General features: G+C 40.5%; 1 protein-coding gene across 1 annotated transcript in view; it reads left to right on the forward strand.

Moving 5' to 3' along the window:
* The window catches only part of WDFY3 (WD repeat and FYVE domain containing 3), a 274,276-nt gene that overhangs the window by 120,703 nt on the left and 134,117 nt on the right, over positions 1-19,456 (forward strand). The window contains 5 exon segments of the mRNA XM_021101795.1: positions 2,643-2,804; positions 7,103-7,295; positions 8,968-9,154; positions 10,883-11,049; positions 18,564-19,031. Coding sequence (XP_020957454.1) covers positions 2,643-2,804; positions 7,103-7,295; positions 8,968-9,154; positions 10,883-11,049; positions 18,564-19,031 — 1,177 coding nt within the window.

The raw sequence follows: 19,456 nt of genomic DNA on the forward strand, positions 1-19,456 counted from the left end.
GTGATTTGATACTGTCTTACCCTAACACCTAACACATGGTAGAAAGCCAGTAACTGTGTATTAACTTAAATGTGCACAAATGGACAGACCAATTTAAAAGTGTCACAAAGAACCAGGAGAAAAGAATCACTTAAAAATTATGAATGTTGCCAGTTGCCAGTGTGGATACCAAGTTGTGCTTTTTAATCTCTCAGTTACTAAGATGGAAGTGAAAAATCATGTCACTTTGCTTAAGCGGAAGGGACAGCTGGTAATAATCTAATGGGAAAAAGAAAATTCAGGGTTAGGTTTTGAGCTGACTTTGTTGTTTGCGTGCTGCTGTCTGTCGGCAGCAGTAAGATACAGAGGTGACTGACACGTGGTCAGCTGCAGGCGACAGAGATGGAGCTCATACTACCAAATGCAGCAACGAGCTGTATGTAACACTGTGGAGAGAGGAGTGTAGGCGGTATCAACATTTGGGAGGTGAGAGTAGGAGGAAAGCTGAGGAATTAAGTTTCAGGTATGAACAGACGTTGAAACTGAGAGTTAGGTGGAGACAGGGGGTGTCTGGATGTAGGTCATCGGTGAGAACTGCAGGGGGCTCTGCGTGTCGCAGGAGGGACCTGACAGCGCTTGTGTGGAAAGGGGCCGCATGTCGGGAAGGGTTGTTGCTTCGGCTCCCTCTCCTTCCGGCCCTGGCCTCGGCCCATCTCTCTCAGGGTTTCCGTACTAGCCTCCTGATTGCTCCAGCCTTCCTGCTCTGGAGTCTGTGTTCTGTGCTTCCACCAGCTAATCTTCTGAAATAGGGTTTTTTTCCTCTGTTGTTTACACGTCACTGCGTCTCCAGTGCCAGCAAAATAGAAGTAAAGCTACGGTGGGAGACCACATGCAGGGGCATTGAGTAATATGTATGGATGCGGGTGTGTATATATACACACACACGTATATGTATATGTATACACACGCGCGCATGTATACACCTGAGTGTATACATGTATATGCATACACACACATGTATATGCATACACAAACCTGCATATATACACTTGAGAGTGTGTATACACACACACCTATATGTATACACACACGCGTGTATACACCAGAGTGTGTGCACACACACACACGTATGTGTATACACACGCGCGCATATATACACCAGCTCTCTGACCCAAGGCAAGGTATATAAGTGATGAACCTCAGTTGCTTCCTTTGTAAAGTGAGGAACATACAGTCATAGGTTCTTCCGTCGGGCTGACTTGAGCAATAGATGAGAGCGTGGATTTAAAGTGCTTACCCTTGTGCTTTTATGCAGTACCCCCCCTTTAGAGGTGGGACATTATTATTGTGGCTCTTCAGGCGTCCTCCGTTCTGGACTCGGGTTCCTGGAACACACTGTACCATATGGCCTGACCTCCTGTGTGTCTTCCAGGTGGTCTTCCCCGCCCATCCTAAGCCCTGCACATTCCATTCCACTCCTGGCAGGTGTCCATCAGTCCCCGTTGTGTTCGCCCGAACCTTCTGCCCTTGTCACACTTAAGAGAGTTAATCCTAGTTATCGACGCCCCTCCTTCTGCTGCTAGATCACCGTCTTCTGCAGGGCAGGGAGCCCGCGTCACTGCATGCCCGGCTCCCAGCACACTGACTGCCATACCCTAGGCATTCAAGAAATGATTCCTGAAAACTAAAAAACGAATCAGCAGATGATTCCAGCCTGTTGGTCTCTAGCATGGAGAAACTTTTTATTCCAGACTGTGCCATAGGAATATTTTCACAGCTAATATAACATACTTCTTAGCAATACTGAAATGTTTGTCATAAAAATATCTGAGATTTTTTTCCTTTAGTTTTCGTTGAAAATAACGTAGAATTTTTGTGTGTCTGTGATGGCTATATCCTTCAAATGTCCTTTCAACTCTCAGAATCTACAATGAGAATAAAATAAAAGTGATAGTAAAACAACTGCTAATGTATAGTTAATCCTTATGTCTTTGCGTTTGTTATCTAGCCCTCATATTAACCATGAGAGATATCTATCCTTATATCCATTTTATAGGAGGAAAAGGTGAGGTCTAGCAAGATGAGTTTGCCCAAGTTCAGGGCTAAATTCTTTTTTTTCCCCAAATCCTAAAGCTTATGTTCTTTGAAACATGTTTCCTCATAATAGTCAACTTAATAAATACCTTAATAAGGAACAAACTTCTCAATAGCCAATTAAACCAAATTTGTCCAAATAGGAAATGAGTATTTTCCAGCATGGAGTAGTTTTAATTTTTTTCAGGCATTTAAAAAGTTATTTTGAGTAGTTGCCATTGTGGCTCAGTGTGTTAAGAACTTAACTAGTATCCATGAGAATGCGGGTTCAATCCCTGGCCTTGTTCAGTGGGTTAAGGATCCCGTGTTGCCATGAGCTGTGGTGTAGGTCACAGATGTGGCTTAGATCTGCTTTGGCTGTGGGGTAAGCAACAGCTCCATTTCAACCCCTAGCCTGGGAACTTACATACGTTGTGGGGCAGCCCTAAAAAAAAGACCAAAAAAAAAAAAAAAGTTATTTTGATGTATAATCTTCTGGCTTAAACTCATGAGCTCACTTAGCTGTACCAAGTACAGTTATGTCTGTCTGTGTGTCTGTCTATTCACTTATTTACTGGTTTGTTTTCCAGAAAACCGTGGACTGCATGACAACGATGTCAGTGCCTTCCACCCTGGTTAAATGCTTATATCTGTTTTTTGACCTCCCGCATGTGCCTGAGGCAGTTGGGGGTGCCCAGAATGAGCTACCTCTAGCAGAACGCCGTGGACTACTCCAGAAAGTTTTTGTGCAGGTATGGAAGGTGCTGCTTGCCTGGCCATCTGTACCGAGGGGGACACTGCTTAAGTAGACGCCTCTTCGGTTTTCTGTAGCATTTCATGGGGTTTGCTGGAAATTCACTTTTATCTTCTCTGTCCTATTTCTTCAATCTGTCTGTGTCCTTTGGGGACTCTTTGAGTGAAGGATTAATGAGTTTGTTTCCCGAATCCGATCTAATCATTAAAGTTACCTTTGATAGAGCAAACACGCCACTAAAGTGGACTAATAAGCAAGGAAAACCTTTCTTGACAATCCTCCTAAGTTTGGGGTCAGATTTCTTCTAATGTCAAGATATTCTGTTTGCCTGTTTTCTATATACAGAGAGTCCTTCGCCTATAAATATTTAGCTTAGAAAAAGACCATTTATTTTACTGGCTGATGCTACCGCTTCTGCTCCCTGCCTGTAAAGCCCTTCTTTCCCACTGTTGCTGCTCTTCTTTTAAGAGCATTAGCAGATGAAATAAACCTTTGGTAGCTAGTCTGGAAATATTCCATCATTTTGATATCTTTTTTTGGGAGAAAAATTTCAAAACAAGCAAACTACAAACATTTAGAGTCTGATCTGCCCACGGGAAATACAGTATTTAAAAATACATGTTTGACACATAAAGATAAATACTGCATGATTTCAATTAAAGCAGTCAAACTTGTAAGAGTAGAGTATTGATTGCCAGGGGCTGAAGGGTGCGGAAAAGGCAGTTGTTGTTCAGTAGGTACAGAGCTTCAGGTGTTTTTGTTTTGTTTTGCTTTTTAGGGCCACACTCTCGGCATATGGAGGTTCCCAGGCTAGGGGTTGAATCGGAGCTGCAGCTGCCGGCCTGCGCCACAGCCACAGCAACACGGGATCCGAGCCATGTCTGCGACCTACACCACAGCTCACGACAGCGCTGGATCCCTGACCCACTGAGCGAGGCCAGGGCTCAAACCCTCGTCCTCATGGATGCTAGTCAGGTTCATTACCGCTGAGCTACAACCAGAACTGCCAGAGTTTCACTTTTGAAAGATGAAATGTTCTAGAGATGTGTTGCACAGCAATGGGCGTGGAGTTAACACGACTGTACTCTGTACTTAGAAATGATTTCCTAAGATGGTTAAATTTTCGGGTATGTGTTTTTATGCCTCCATTTGAAACCCCCCCCCACAAAAAAATGTGAAGTGTAAAAAACCCACACCTGTTTGAATCCATCTCACTGAAGTAAGACCCAGATTTCTCATCGCTAAAATGAAAATAATGATACCTAGCCAAAGGATTTAGGGAAAGATTAAAAGACATAATACCCAAGCTATGGTTCTCTGCTTCAGACGTAGTAGAAATGAAATACAAATATTTATTAATTTATTAATTAATGTGTGTGTCTTTTTGTCTTTTCTAGGGCTGTTCCTGCAGCATATGGAAGTTCCCAGGCGAGGGTCTGATCGGACATAACTGTCAGCCTACACCACAGCCACAGCAACGCGGGATCCGAGCCACGTCTGTGACCTACACCACAGCTCAGGCAACGCCGGATCCTTAACCCGCTGAGCGAGGCCAGGGCCAAACCTGAAACCTCATAGTTCCTCGTCAGATTCGTTTCTGCTGCGCCACAACAGGAACTCCTCTTTCTTTGTCACGGAGAATTTAAATGGAACTCTTCATTTACATTTGTGGCAACTGCTGGTCGTGGCTGTGACCCACAGCACTGCAGGCGTGGCAGTGATTTGCTCTCAGCTTTGCCGCCTCCTAGTCCCGAGCTCCTTTACTGCAGCCCTCAGCCTTTTCTCGCTCCTCCTCACAGTCTGAGCGTTGTTTTCCTCAGTTTGTGTAGAACAGCCAGTGGAGACAAACTTATTCACTGGTTTCAGAACACAGTGTTGATGGTAGGTGAAAGCCGTGTGTTTATATTCTGTGACAGATGGCTTCCTGGGGTCTTGGCAGTCGGTACTGCTTCATGTAGGCATCTGTTTACTTAGTTTGGTCATTTGTGTTGATGTGGCCAGTTTCTGCCCTATGACACTTGGCTGGACTTTGTAACAGAATCCCCACAAATAGAAGTGGTTCGTGTAGGGGCAGGAGAGGAATGCAGTGTGGACATCTTCAGTTTTCTATTCCTAACGTGGAAGGATTGTACTAGTTTAGGTGTCATCCTTTCGCCTTTGGAGGGGAAGAGCTAGTTTTCGCAAAAGTCGACATCAAGGAATTAAATCCAGCTTACTTTTCAGGACAAAGATTTGCTTTGGCGAAAAGTTTTTTTTCTTCAGGTTTGTTTTTATGCTACAAATAAGAGGAATGGCATCTGTCCCTCTAGTCACGTAAGGGCAGCATGAGAGCCAACAAAAACTATACTCAGGAGTTCCCGTCGTGGCGCAGTGGTTAATGAATCCGACTAGGAACCATGGGGTTGTGGGTTCAATCCCTGGCCTTGCTCAGTGGGTTAAGGATCTGGCGTTGCCGTGAGCCGTGGTGTGGGTTGCAGACGCGGCTCAGATCCTGCGTTGCTGTGGCTCTGGTGTAGGCCGGGCTACAGCTCTGATTAGACCCTAGCCTGGGAACCTCCATATGCCGCGGGAGCGGCCCAAAGAATAGCAAAAAAAAACAAAACAAAAAAAGTATACTCAGCAGTACACCCTTCTGAGCAGGTATTTTTTTGCTGCAATTGACCATCCTTTTTTCATATGTCTTTTTTGTTGCATTTGACACATAGGGAAAAGATATGCACTAGTGGAAATTTGGTATCCAACAATTTCTCCAGGCATTTGTTATTGTTGTTGTTGGGGGAAATGCCTGGACTTACTGATTTAATAAACATTTTGTTGTTTCTCTGAATTCTTAATCTTTTCTGGTATTTGGCATGTATGAGTTATAAATTTCTTTCTTATATTTAAATAACTTTTGTGTTGAAGGAAACAGAAAAAGCAAGACCTAACTTTCTCAGACAAAACATGACATTCCAAATACCTTTTCTTTTTTTTGCCACACATGCAACATGCAGAAGTCCTGAGTCAGGGATTGAACCTGCACCACAGCAGTGACCCAAGCCACTGCAGTGACAGCGCTGGTTCCTTAACGTGCTGCGCCACAAGGAGCTCCCCAGATACTTTTTTCTATCTAGCAATTTTCCACAGATTTTAAAATACTCATGAAATTTCATGAAACACTTTTCTTTCAAGAGAATAAAGTGATTTCGTAAATTATTGCTTTTTTATTCATTTTATATATTTCTAAAAATATTTGGTTGAGAAAATTTAGCACAGAGTTTTCTTGACATTGAATTGAGATTAGAAGAAAAACCGCATTGCGAGCAGCTGAATTCCCCACGTAAAAGGCCCTTAGTCCTATAGACACTTGTGTAGTGTGTATTTTGCAAATCTCAGGTAAGGAATAAGTTCTCATGCCAGAGTTTAAGGAACATTGCATCTTCTTTGAAAGTCATGCTTTAGAAGAATTTTGATTAGTGGACGTAATTAAAAGACACTTCTGAATTTAGATTTTTTTATTGTAATTTTTCCTTCTAGTTTTATAAAATTTAGAACAAATTACTTTTAACTTTTAAAGACCTGTTTTTACTTTGTCTCCCTAAAACTGTCCTTTTTATTTTATTTTATTTTATTTAAAAAAATTTTTTTTTTGTCTTTTCTAGGGCCGCTCATGCGGCATACGGAGATTCCCATGCTAGGGGGTCTAATCGGAGGTGTAGCCACTGGCCTACGCCAGAGCCACAGCAATGCGGAATCCGAGACGCGTCTGTAACCTACACCACAGCTCACGGCAATGGCAGATCCTTAACCCACTGAGTGAGGCAGGGATCGAACCTGCAACCTCATGGTTCCTAACCACAGATTCGCTAACCACTGAGCCACGACGGGAACCCCTCAAACTGTCCTTTTTAGAAAAGAAAATTACCTTCCACCTATGACAGTCTCAGAATTGAAGAACCAAATTAGAAAACTAAAATCTTGGTCATGAGCGTTCCTGTTGATTGTTCCATTTCAGGGGAGGGTGTGCAAAATGCCATGGTGAAGAGAGGATTGTAAACACGCGATGGTTTTTTTTTGGGGGGGGGAGCCGATAAAAGCAGGGGTGGTTAACTGTCTCACCATAACTCACTTCTAAATTATAGATGCCTTTTTATTGCTGCCTAAGTTAGAGCCTCATCACTGCGGCTTTGTGATCGCAGTCCGGGCTAACCCTGAACGGTCAGCATTTTTAATCATTAGATCTAGTCCTTTCCCAGCTCCGTCCTTTTCCTAGCCGTACGTTTATTTGTACGCACGTTCTGCTTGTCTGTCTTTCAGATCTTAGTGAAACTGTGCAGTTTTGTCTCTCCAGCTGAGGAGCTGGCCCAGAAGGACGATCTCCAGCTTTTATTCAGTGCAATAACCTCTTGGTGCCCTCCCTACAACCTGCTCTGGAGGAAGAGTGCTGGCGAGGTCCTCATGACCATCTCTCGCCACGGCCTCAGCGTCAATGTGGTGAAGTATATTCACGGCGAGTCTCTCTTAGCCTGTTCATTTCCCTGCTCGGAGCTGCTCCCCCCTTTCCCTTCCTCGTGTGATGGCGGATTTGTCTTCCTCTCTCCCTTCTCCAAAGATTCTCTTTTAAATTAAAACACGTATTTGCCAGGAGAAAAGATTTTCTGTTGTATTGGTGAGGCATTTCAAAGGTAAGACATTCTCATGTTCAAAATGATGACTGTCTACAGGAGTTAAATAATGGCATCGTTGTGTGAATTACTAATCAGACTGTAATGTACATTCTATGTCATAGCCCGTGCTTCCCTCCTCTTACTGAAAAAAAATGAGAGAAGTGTTTTTCTGAGGTGCTCTAGTTAAAAGTCTCTATGAAAAAAAATTTTTTTAGACAGATAATAGTCTATCTGATGCAGCGTACATTAAATTAGGGGGGTTAATTGTCAGCCTTAGAGTTCCCGTCGTGGCACAGTGGTTAACGAAACTGACTAGGAACCATGGGGTTTCGAGTTCGATCCCTGGCCTTGCTCAGCGGGTTAAGGATCCGGCGTTGCCGTGAGCTGTGGTGTAGGTCGCAGACATGGCTCGGATCCCGTGTTGCTGTGGCTGTGGTGTAGGCTGGGCTACAGCTCCGATTCGACCCCTAGCCTGTGAACCTCCATATGCCGGGGGAGCGGCCCTAGAAAAGGCAAAAAGACCAAAAAAAAAAAAAAAAAAAAGTCAGCCTTGAGGAGAAATTGTCCATTTTCTTAGCTATATATAAGGCTCAACTATCCCTTAAAATGTCTAAATAGGAGACAGTTGTAGCATCTCAAATAGTGTGTGTGTGCACATGTGTATATAAATGAGACAAGGAAGTCTTTCCAAATAATTTTTGTGGGCTATGCCTGCAGCATGTGGAAGTTCCTGGACCAGGGACCAAAACCATGCTACAGCTGCTACATAAGCCACAGCAGTGACAACAAGGGATCCTTAATCGCTGTGCCACCCGGGAAGGAACTCCTCAGAATAAGGTTTAATACCACTCTTTGTTCGCTTACCTGAACACAGTCAGTCATTAAATGTTTCTTGCCTCTGTCCCTATCTTAAATCTTCTTAGCTTTGGTTATATGACACTGGGTTTCTTCAGACACATTTTATTAAAGATAAGAAACAGTCTTCTTTGAAATGCCTCCAATCCCCAAATTTAGTGTGGCGTGTAACTGTATTTTAAACTAGTAATATGGAGTACAAACATAATTTTCAGATTTTATTTACTGAAGTATTTCTGTGTCTCATAGTCTATATTTTATTCTAATTTGAACTTTTAACTAATTAGTAGTTTTTTCTTAAACCTAGAAGGCAGTTGTTTGTGTTTTTTCCCTCTACTATATTAATAAAAAGATAAAAAATAGCATGTGGCAGTGGCAGTCATTTTGTTTAATGATAAAACGTGTAAGTATAATGTAAAAATTAGAATGTCAACTAGCTTCGAACACTTCCTGTACTATCCTGTGTTTACTACTTAGAGGCAGAACTTTCTCAGTGAATTTGAATCTATATTTACTTTTAGAATCTATAGCATGTATGTTGCAGTAAAAATACATTAAACTTTAATGCTTCTTTAAACACCAGTTAAGAATGAGGAAAATTTTCTTAAGCATTTGATATAAATGGCATATATACGCTTATTTAATTCTTTATTTTTACAGAAAAAGAATGTTTATCTACGTGTGTTCAGAATATGCAGCAATCAGATGACCTGTCTCCCCTAGAAATTGTTGAAATGTTTGCCGGGCTTTCTTGTTTCCTCAAGGATTCCAGTGACGTTTCCCAGACTCTTTTGGATGACTTTCGGATATGGCAGGGATATAACTTCCTTTGCGATCTCTTGCTGAGGTAAAACAGCGCAATTGAAGCATATAGTTTTAAATGTCTATTTCATCTTCTCATCAAAAGAAACAATGTAGCTTGGGGTTATAGGAAAAGATAAATTCGAGGAAGAAACAAAAGAACTCTAAATGTACTCTAATCAGAGGATCTGAATTCATGCATTACTTAGTTAATGCATACTCTTTCCTCTTAGCTTTAATCATGTCTTTTTGTTCCTGTTCTGTCAAGAAAGTATGGAGGGTGAATTTAGAGTTAGATTAGAAAAGGCAGGCTGCAAACGTGGAGCCAGTGGTTAGACATGAAGAATAAATCTGCTCTTCACTCGTAGCTAAGGGTGAAGAGTTTAAATGAACTAATTAGCGTCTTCCTTACGTAGAAACTCTTCTGGGTTAATTACATTTTTGGTCTCCATTTTAGTGTTATTATTGGTGTAGTTGATAGCAAGAATAATTGTGGAGATTGAATGAAACCTTATAAATGTATATGTAAAACGAATTAGCCCATCCCAAACTCTTTTACTAGCCTTCTTTTTCATCCCACGTGTTTTGTACTTACGTGGGGAAAATGGCTGGTTATGAGTTTATTTCAGAAGAAGATACTTGTGTCTCACTATTTGTTCCCTGGCCATTAATTATTTTAAAATCATTTGATCTACTGTGAACAAGCATTATTTTTTAAACGTTTTGCTCTGACACCAGTTTGACTTCGTTGCCATTACTTAATACGAGGCAACCCGCAGGAGTATAGCTTCGCCTGTCTATCCTGATTTATGAATGAGGACCTGTGAACGTTGAAGAAAGAGCCATGTTACAGTACTCGCTGGTACAGGCCTTTGCAATGCAGGTTGACTGGATGTCGTCAAAAGCCTTAAAGACGCTGATACTCTTTGGCACAATAATTTTACTTAGAATTATTTATTGTGAAGATATAACTCCAGAGGGAGACAAAGTTGTGTGTGTATTAGTGCTCCTGTGTTCTGATTTCGACTAGCTGACCTGCTCTCCAGGTGCCGGCTCTCTGGTCGGCTGTCCATGGCCGTGAGAATCATGTCTGTGGAGAGTTTGTACCAACGTGGAGAGGCAAGGGCGTAGCACTCGAAAATGCAGAAAACATAGGCTACCACATGCTGTATATGGTATGAAAATAACTAGTATTAAAACAAAATTTTTCACATTAAAAAAGACAAGTTTAAAGAAATTAAGGTTTTCAAAAATGGTAAGAAGACCTTTGGAAATCTGCATGTACTCTAGTCAGTATCTGAACTAATAAAATACAGATAAAGTCTTACAGATCTTCCCAGGGAATTCACTTTTTAAAATTATTAACTGAGAGAATTCCTTAGTAAAGAAATGGTTAATACGAGTTTGGGTTGTAAACATAAAACTTATATAACATCAGAGCCTTAGGAACTGAAGGAGAGATAAGCTAATCCTTTTATTTACAGAGGTTGCCTACCGAAGATTAGTGAATCATATAAAATGACACTGTTAGTGGCAAAATAAACGTTTATCAGGTCTTCTGACTATTGGTATAATTTCTTTCAAATACACGGTGTCGTAAAATTTGTGGATTTATAAAAGTGTTATGTTTTTGTATAGAAAGACTGCGAGAAGAAGCTTCCTGTTATACTCCATACATTTATTTATTGCATATAAAATTGGTATTTTCTTTCTGTATTAAATTTGAAGATGCAACACAAGAGAAAACGTATTTGCTAAATCATATTTTTCCTAGATTGGAACAAGCAAAAGAGGCAGAATCCAAAGATGCTTTGAAAGATCTGGTTAATCTGATAACTTCCCTGACGACATATGGTGTCAGTGACCTAAAACCAGCTGGTGTTAGCACAGGAGCGCCCTTTTTACTGCCTGGATTTGCAGTACCTCAGCCTGCAGGCAAAGGTGAGGCTTTTTTCTCTTTTTTTCCCATTCTCAGCCACTCAAGGAGAGAGGAAAGAATCAGTCTGACTTCGATTATTCTTTATTTATGTTACTTGTATAAAGGCAGTACACTTTTTTACTAAAATTGGTGCTTTTATGGGGTAATTTCTTAAGTGACAGTCTTTAACAAATCACATATTTGAAAATAATGTGAAAATATCATAAGCTCAAACAGTGAAATTTATGACTTAGTATTTCATGTCAATAATCAGACGGTTCAAGAATCCAAACGTGCCTCCTTGGAATGTTGGCACCTCACACACTGTGTGTGGCTGGAACTTGATTCACACTCTGATTTCAATGCGTGTCTCTGACTGAGACGTTTATAGGAAGCACAGGTGCAAATGCTTATGTTTTATTTAAAACTAAACACACCTAGGTATAGAGATGTCGCATACTTTCGAGTCAGAGAATAAAGTTTATAGTTCAGATTTTCTAACTTTGGCTCTTCATTTAGTGATCTTTTGCTAAGAAAACTTACTGTGTAATTAGTAACATTTAACTCTATAAGAGCGCAAGCTGGTTTTATGGTGTTTTTTCTTTTGTCTTTTTGGCTGCACCCGTGGCATATGGAGGTTCCTAGGCTAGGGGCCCAATCGGAGCTGTAGCTGCTGGCCTACGCGACAGCCACAGCAACTTGGGATCCGAGCTGCATCTGGGGCCTACACCACAGCTCATGGCAACACTGGATCCCTAACTCACTGAGCGAGGTCAGGGATCGAACCCCCAACCTCATGGTTCCTAGTCAGATTCGTTTTTGCTGCGTCATGACAGGAACTCCTGGTTTTACTCTTTATTTAATTCTTTTAAATGCATAATAACCATTCTGAAAGACTCTGAGCCCAGAGGCCTCTAATAGTTTCTTTCACATTATTGTTACTAAATATTCAATGCAGTTATGATATTTGCATGTAAAATTTAACTAGCCAGAAAAAGTAATGTCTAGTTACTTAAATTTCACAGTACATAATGTATTTTATGACATAGATGTCAGCAGTTACAAGTTTTTAAGTCAGTGAGAATAGATAGACAAGAATATCCTAAATTTAATTTAGTAGAGAAAATTATACTGGAAATTCATGACTTAGATTAAAGTTGTCAAACTTACTTCCTTAAGACGTACCCTCGGTTATAGGTTATACAGACCTTTTTAAATAAGTAAAATCCAGGAATGTCTTACTGAGTAGTTCAAGGCATTGTTTTATTTAATATTAAGGGAAAATGTTAAACTAACTCTTCTAATTTAATAGGCTCTAGCTTGAATATTTCCTCAATTAACTCTATTTATTCATCTAAGAATAGCTCAGCAGTATACTTCCTATTTTAGATTTCATTGTTTTATTTGATTAATCAATCTGATTAGGACACTGGCATAATATTTAGTTAACGGTCGTGTAATTTTGTAATGAGAGAATTAATCCAGCTAAATTAAACTTCCTCCTATGTCTGCCTGCTTTTGTCTCTTCTGTAACAGAGGAAGTACATATATTCCCTAGCACCTCCAGTGGTTATTTTGAGACGCCGGTGACATAAAGTCTAGGAAAGCAAAGTTCAAGGACATTGCGCTAAGAGTCAGAACTCAGGTGACCATGAGTGACCTAACCTTTCTAAATAGCAGTGTCTTCTTCAGAAACATTAATGTAATATTCTGTGAAACGAATGAATCAAGCTAGATCATTCTGAGTTTCATTTATAACTCAAAATTATCTATTTCCCATGGCTTACTTTGGGATAAGTTAAGATGTCTTGCAATTAGTTTATCCATTCTCCAGTTGATGGCATTTTTTTAAGTCTCATGAATAAAGTTACTAGGAACTTTCATGTAAAAGAAGTTTTTGTGTGGATGTATGTTTTCACTTCTTTGTGGTAAATTCCAAGCAGTCGAATCATATGGCAAATGTATGTTTAACTTATAAAAGTTTGCTTTACATTCTCAGAAACAGTTGGTGGTGTTCATCTTAATTTTAGATAATTCATATGAGTGTGTAATTGTATCTAATTATTGGGGTTTTTTTTTTTTTTTGCCTTTTTCTAAATTATTTCAAGCATCTTTTCAAGAGTTTATTTGCTTTCTGTATCTCTCCTTTGCTTCAGATCTCCATGTCCAATGTTTGGTAGGATTGTTTGTTTTATTGGGATTTTAAGAGTTTTTTAGATATATTAGATAAGTCTTTTATAAGATATATACATTTCGTGAGTTTATTCTCCTAGTCTTGACACGCCTTTACTTTTCTTGGTAGTATCTCTTGAAGAACGGAAGTTTTTAATTTTGATGAAGCCCAATTTATCACTTTTAAAATATTTTGTGTTTTTTGCCTCGTATTGAAGAAATCTTATTTAACCCAAATTCCCTAAGATGTTCTGTTTTCTCTGGGAATTTCCTATTTCAATTCTACATTAAGGTCTATGGAGCATTTAAAGTTAATTTTTGTTTATGGTAGAAATGAAGGTTTGTTTGGGGTTTTTCTCCCCTTTATGGATATCTACACGTGCTAGGACCCTTTGTTGAAAGACCATATATAACCATACATCTGGGGCTCTTTCTCAGTTCTCCTCCTTTAATTAGTGTGTCTATCCTTAAGCCAATACTACGTGGTCCTTGATTGCAGTATCTTTTTTTTTTTTTTGCCATTTTTTGGGCCACTCCCACGGCATATGGAGGTTCCCAGGCTAGGGGTTGAATCGCAGCTGTAGCCTCCAGCCTATGCCAGAGCCACAGCAACGACAAATCTGAGCCGCATCTGCAACCTACACCACAGCTCATGGCAACGCCAGCTCCTTAACCCACTGAGCAAGGCCAGGGATCGAACCCACAACCTCATGGTTCCTAGTCGGATTCGTTAACCACTGCACCATGACGGGAACTCCGATTGGTCAGTTATTTGTTCGGGGTACTTGAGGGAATATTTTCTTTGATTTCACTCATTTTCCTTTCATCATCTGTTTCCAAGGAATTTTTACCCATTCATTGGTAGTTACATGGAAAAGGGAAAGCATGAATATATCCACTTTGGTTGCTCTATACGTAGTTTGCCTACTTTATTTTTATTGCTGATTTTAGATCAAGTGAAACAGCAGAGAAAAAGAAAATTTAAAAGAAAAGGTAAACTGGCTTACTAGTGCCGTGGTAATGTATGTTTGTGTGTGTTGAAGCTGGAAAATGACCTCGTTTCTGTGTGTGGTGTGGCCAGAGCTCTTACACAACTTTGTGTCCTCACCAGCAGAGACCTTTCTAAAGCAGGAAATGAAAGAAAACTGTAGCAGTCCTTCTGGGTAATAACAGCTCCGTGGTGGGTTTTTTAATCTTAACTATTCTAGACACATCTTTGTAGCGTTGTCCTCTATAATTCATAGCTCTCCATAGCCTCCAGATTTGTTCCCTAAACACAGCCAGTGTTTTTTAATGTATTTTTAATAGAGAACACATCTCCTCATTAAAAAAGACCCCACCTGTCTTTTTCAGGACTCTTCTGTGTCTTCAACTTGCGAAATGTTTTCTCATAATGCATTAATAGTCATAACATGATAACCAACATAAAAGAATGATGTGTTTTTCCATTTTCGTGTTTTAGTTCACTCTAGTAACCAAAGCGCCTTGCTCTGTTCATCATGGGTTTCCTTTGACGAGCATAGTATCCATTCTGGTTCACTTGGTTCTGGATGCAGGTGTGGCCCGGAGCGTAACCTGCAGATTGTTTCCAGCCAGCCTCCATTCTGACTGGGAACTGCTGTGTGATTCGTGTGTTATTTTCTGTCTTAGACTTCCTAGACACTTACTGATTTCCTCCCTTCTTTACCAGCCCTACGGCCACTACCTTAATTGAGGCTCTGTAGATCATGCACCTGCATTCTTAGCAATTCACTTTTCTGTTCATCTCTACGCCACAGAACCATTCTCTGCAGTGTTGCCTGGAATCTAACTCTGGTGACTTAGAGTCTAGAAAAACAGAAACAACACAGGAGTTCCCATTGTGGCTCAGCAGTAACGAACCCGACTAGTGTCCATGAGGATGTGGGCTTGATCCCTGGCCTGCCTCAGTGGGTTAAGGATCTGGCGTTGCTGTGCGCTGTGGTGTAGGTTGCAGACACGGCTCGGATCCCCCGTTGCTGTGGCTGTGGTGTAGGCTGGCAGCTATAGCTCCAATTTGCCCCCTAGCCTGGGAACCTCCATGTGCCATGGGTGCAGCCCTAAAAAGACAGAATAAATAAATAAACAAAGCCACACAGCATTCACTCTCTATTTACTGAATGAGCGCTTGTGCATTTCTTTACTTACACCTTTATTCTTCTTTCTTTCTTTTTTTTTTTTTTTTTTTCTTTTTTGGCCATCCCATGGCATGTGGAGTTCCCAGACCAGGGATCAGATCCGAGCCACACAGTTGCACCTGTGCCACAGCTGTGGCAACACCAGATCTTTTTTAACATGCTGTGCCCAGCCTGGGATCAATCGTGCATCCTGGCGTTGCAGAGACACCCCTCATCCTGTTGAGCTGCAGTGGGCACTCCTTTATTCTTATTTTAAGTTTTATTAATGTTTGTATCATTTAAGCTCTTTTTTCAAACATTAACTTACATTTTTCATTAGATTCTGAAAGTAGGAAAGCTCTTTTTTTTTTTTTTTTTTTTTTTTTTTTTTTTTGCTTTTTTAGGGCCAAACCCGTGGCACATGGAGATTCCCAAGCTAGGGTTGAGTCGGAGCTACAGCTGCCGGCCTACACCACAGCCACAGCAACGCCAGATCGGAGCCGCATCTGTGACCTACACCACAGCTCATGGCAACGTCGGATCCTTAACCCACTGAGCGAGACCAGGGATTGAACCCACAACCTCATGGCTCCTAGTCGGATTCATTTCCACCGAGCCACAACCGGAACTCCACAAGCTCTGTTCTTTATGGGATGTGTACTTCTTCTTCTGAACCTTAGAATAATTCTTTTGTTTCTGCTTATATAGGGTTGACAGTAATGAGGTGATAATTATCATCTTTTAGAATGATTTTCTCACTTTTATTTCTTTTAGTTATTTGTGCTAAACAGAATAAAGTCAGTTAATGCAAATTTTGAAACTTTATAGGATACATCTGATTAGTTAAAATCTTTTAATTATTTTTTTAGATTTAATTATTATTCTCCTTGCCAGTTGAATATTGTAATAATTTAAGGGCTATGATAGTTCTAACTGCTCCTGACAACATCAGTGTTTAAAGTACACTTCAAATATGTATGTCACTAATTTTGATATTAAAATTCAGCCATTCCTGGAGTTCCCGTTGTGGCTCAGCAGGTTACTAACCCGACTAGTACCCATGAGGAAGTGGGTTCGATCCCTGGCCTCACTCAGTGGTTTAAATCACCATGAACTGTGGTGTAGGTCACAGACTGCCTCGGATCTGGCATTGCTGTGGCTATGGCACAGGCTGGCACTGTTGCTCTGATTCGTCCCCAGCCCAAGAACTTATATGCCACAGGTGCAGCCCTAAAAGGCAAAAATAAAATAAAATAAAATAATATCCTTTAGATACTTTTGCCTGATAGAAGCCAAATTATTAGATTCTGTTTAGTTTTATTGTATATAAGATGTACTAAATTTGGAAATAATCCAAAATCTTTTTCTGGATTAGTCATAGGAATGATTTAATTTTACATGTAGTGTAAGACTGATTGGTTATTCACTAAAGTAAAATGGTTATTCACTAGCTTCTGCTCTGAAGCTAGTCTCGGAGGCCAGTTCGTGTTTCGTGTTTCTTAGTCATTTACTATGATCAGCCTATTTTAAATACTCACAGTGGCCCCTGGATGAATTGAATAGTAAGGGGGATTAAGGATGAATCAAAGCAGATTAATTAGTGTAAGTAAAAACAGATTATAAAGAGCTAAATGTTCCGTTGACTACCAAATTTCTAGTGTTATCTTTTTTTTTTTTTTTTTTTTTGCTTTTTAGGGCTGCACCTGCGGCATATGGAGGTCCCCAGGCTAGGGGTCTAATCAGAGCTACAGCTGCCGGCCTGCACCACAGCCACAGCAATCGTTGGTCCAGGCCACAGCTTTGGGGGCAGTGCCAGATCCTTTCACTGAGCAAGGCCAGGATCAAACTCTCCTCCTAACGGTTGCTCATCTGATTCTTAACCCTCTGAGCCACAATGGAAACTCCTCTAGTGGTGTCCTTGTGTGCAAAGATTACCACGTTTTGCATTTGACTTTAACTTGTGTGTCTTTGTACACATTTCGTTCAGTTCGGCTCTTTGTGATGGGTAGTTTGTTCTTGGGCTTGGTTATTGATATGCCTCATCTTTTGTCACTGACATCACTTAAAACCAGATAACGAGACTCAAACTTGGGGGAGTTCCCTTGTGGTTCAGCAGTGACCCACCTGACTAGTATCCATGAGGACGCAGGTTCAGTCCCTGGCCTTGCTCAGTGGGTTAAGAATCCGGCCTTGCCATGAGCTGTGGTGTAGGTTTCACTCAGCTTGGATCCAGCATTCCTGTGGCTGTGATGTAGGCCGAGAGCAGCAGCTCCGAATTCGACTCTTAACCTGGGAACTTCCTTATGTCTCAGGTGCAGTCCTTAAAAGAAAGGGGAAAAAAAAAGAAACTTGGAAAAATCCAGATTTTCCCATATTACCCTAAAGTCAGCTTTTTTTTTTTTTTTTTTGCCATTTCTTGAGCTGCTCCCGCAGTATATGGAGGTTCCCAGGCTAGGGGTCTGATTGGAGCTGCAGCCACCAGCCTATGCCAGAGCCACAGCAACGCGGGATCCGAGCCGCATCTGCAACCTACACCACAGCTCACGGCAACGCCGGATCGTTAACCCACTGAGCAAGGGCACGGACCGAACCCGCAACCTCACGGTTCCTAGTCGGATTCGTTAACCACTGCGCCACGATGGGAACTCCATAAATTCAGCTCTGTTTAACTCCTTTATGATGACAATTGATAATCACTTCTACCTTGAAAACAAATTTCCAAATTTCATGAATGTTTTGGTATTGTAATTAAAAATGGAAAACTAGAACTTGGAGAAATGTTTTTCTCCTCCTGTTTCCTGCTTCCATTTTGCTGTTCTCATGCCTGTTACCTCTTCAGCCTGAAAGTCTTTTCAGATTGAGAGGTAATTGTTACAGTCAAAGTCAATCTTGCAGATAATAAAAAGTGACACTTCTGCACATTTCTAAACTTTGAAGCCAAGACCTATATAGGTTGCTTATTCTTTCTAAAACAGTCTAATATTTACTATATATACTGTTCTGGAAACAGAATATTCATAATGTTGCATTAAAAGCTTAATCAGTATTTGTATTTCTTTTTAATTCAGTGACTGGACCTGATGAAGAAAAATAAGACCTTTTGTGAAAACAGGATATATTCTTCATGAATAATTGATAAATGATGCAGTTCATGATATGTTTCAAGACTAATTTGCCATAGTGAAAATATCACATCGTACCTACTTTTGTGTTCTTGTTTTCTGTTTTAGGTCACAGTGTAAGAAACATCCAGGCCTTTGCAGTTCTTCAAAATGCATTTTTAAAAGCAAAAACGAACTTCCTTGCCCAAATCATTCTTGATGCCATCACAAACATTTACATGGCTGACAATGCCAATTATTTCATCCTAGAGTCACAGCACACACTGTCACAGTTTGCTGAAAAGATTTCTAAACTCCCAGAAGTTCAAAACAAATACTTCGAGATGCTGGAATTTGTCGTTTTTAGCTTAAATTATATCCCTTGTAAAGAACTTATTAGTGTTAGCATCCTCTTAAAATCTAGCTCTTCTTACCACTGTAGCATTATCGCAATGAAGACCCTTCTTAAGTTTACACGACATGACTATATATTTAAAGATGTGTTCAGGGAGGTGGGCCTTCTGGAAGTCATGGTAAACCTTTTGCACAAATATGCTGCCCTTTTGAAGGATCCAACTCAGGCATTAAATGAACAAGGTAAAGCATTTTCCCTAATTTTATCTTTATTTGACAGAGGGCTTTGGGCAGGGTGTTTTTTCATGTTTTTCCTTTCATTTGCTTATTGAGTGGAATTCCTAAGGTGCCTTATTGGGACAGCCTTGGGAATATTTCCCAGAGTTCACTCGTTCATTCCACCTCTGCTTAGGGAATTGGGAGGAGGCAGAGGACGAGGGTTGGGGCAGAAATAGGTCACGGTGGAAGAGAGTGGAAGGTAAAAGCTGAGGAAGGCGTTTTCGATCTGCACAACAGTCTCTCCTGTTTTCTTTTCCTAAGAGACAGTAAAAGCTTCTAGAAACAGTTGGGATGTTAGGTGCCTCAGATTGTTTTTCTTATAGAGAGCAAATACGCATATCTTCTTAGTGATACTATGTATACACATGTTTTATCATTAGCTACCGTAA

The sequence above is a fragment of the Sus scrofa genome, chromosome 8 (assembly GCF_000003025.6).
Source record: "Sus scrofa isolate TJ Tabasco breed Duroc chromosome 8, Sscrofa11.1, whole genome shotgun sequence".
In the NCBI taxonomy this organism is placed as follows: domain Eukaryota; kingdom Metazoa; phylum Chordata; class Mammalia; order Artiodactyla; family Suidae; genus Sus; species Sus scrofa.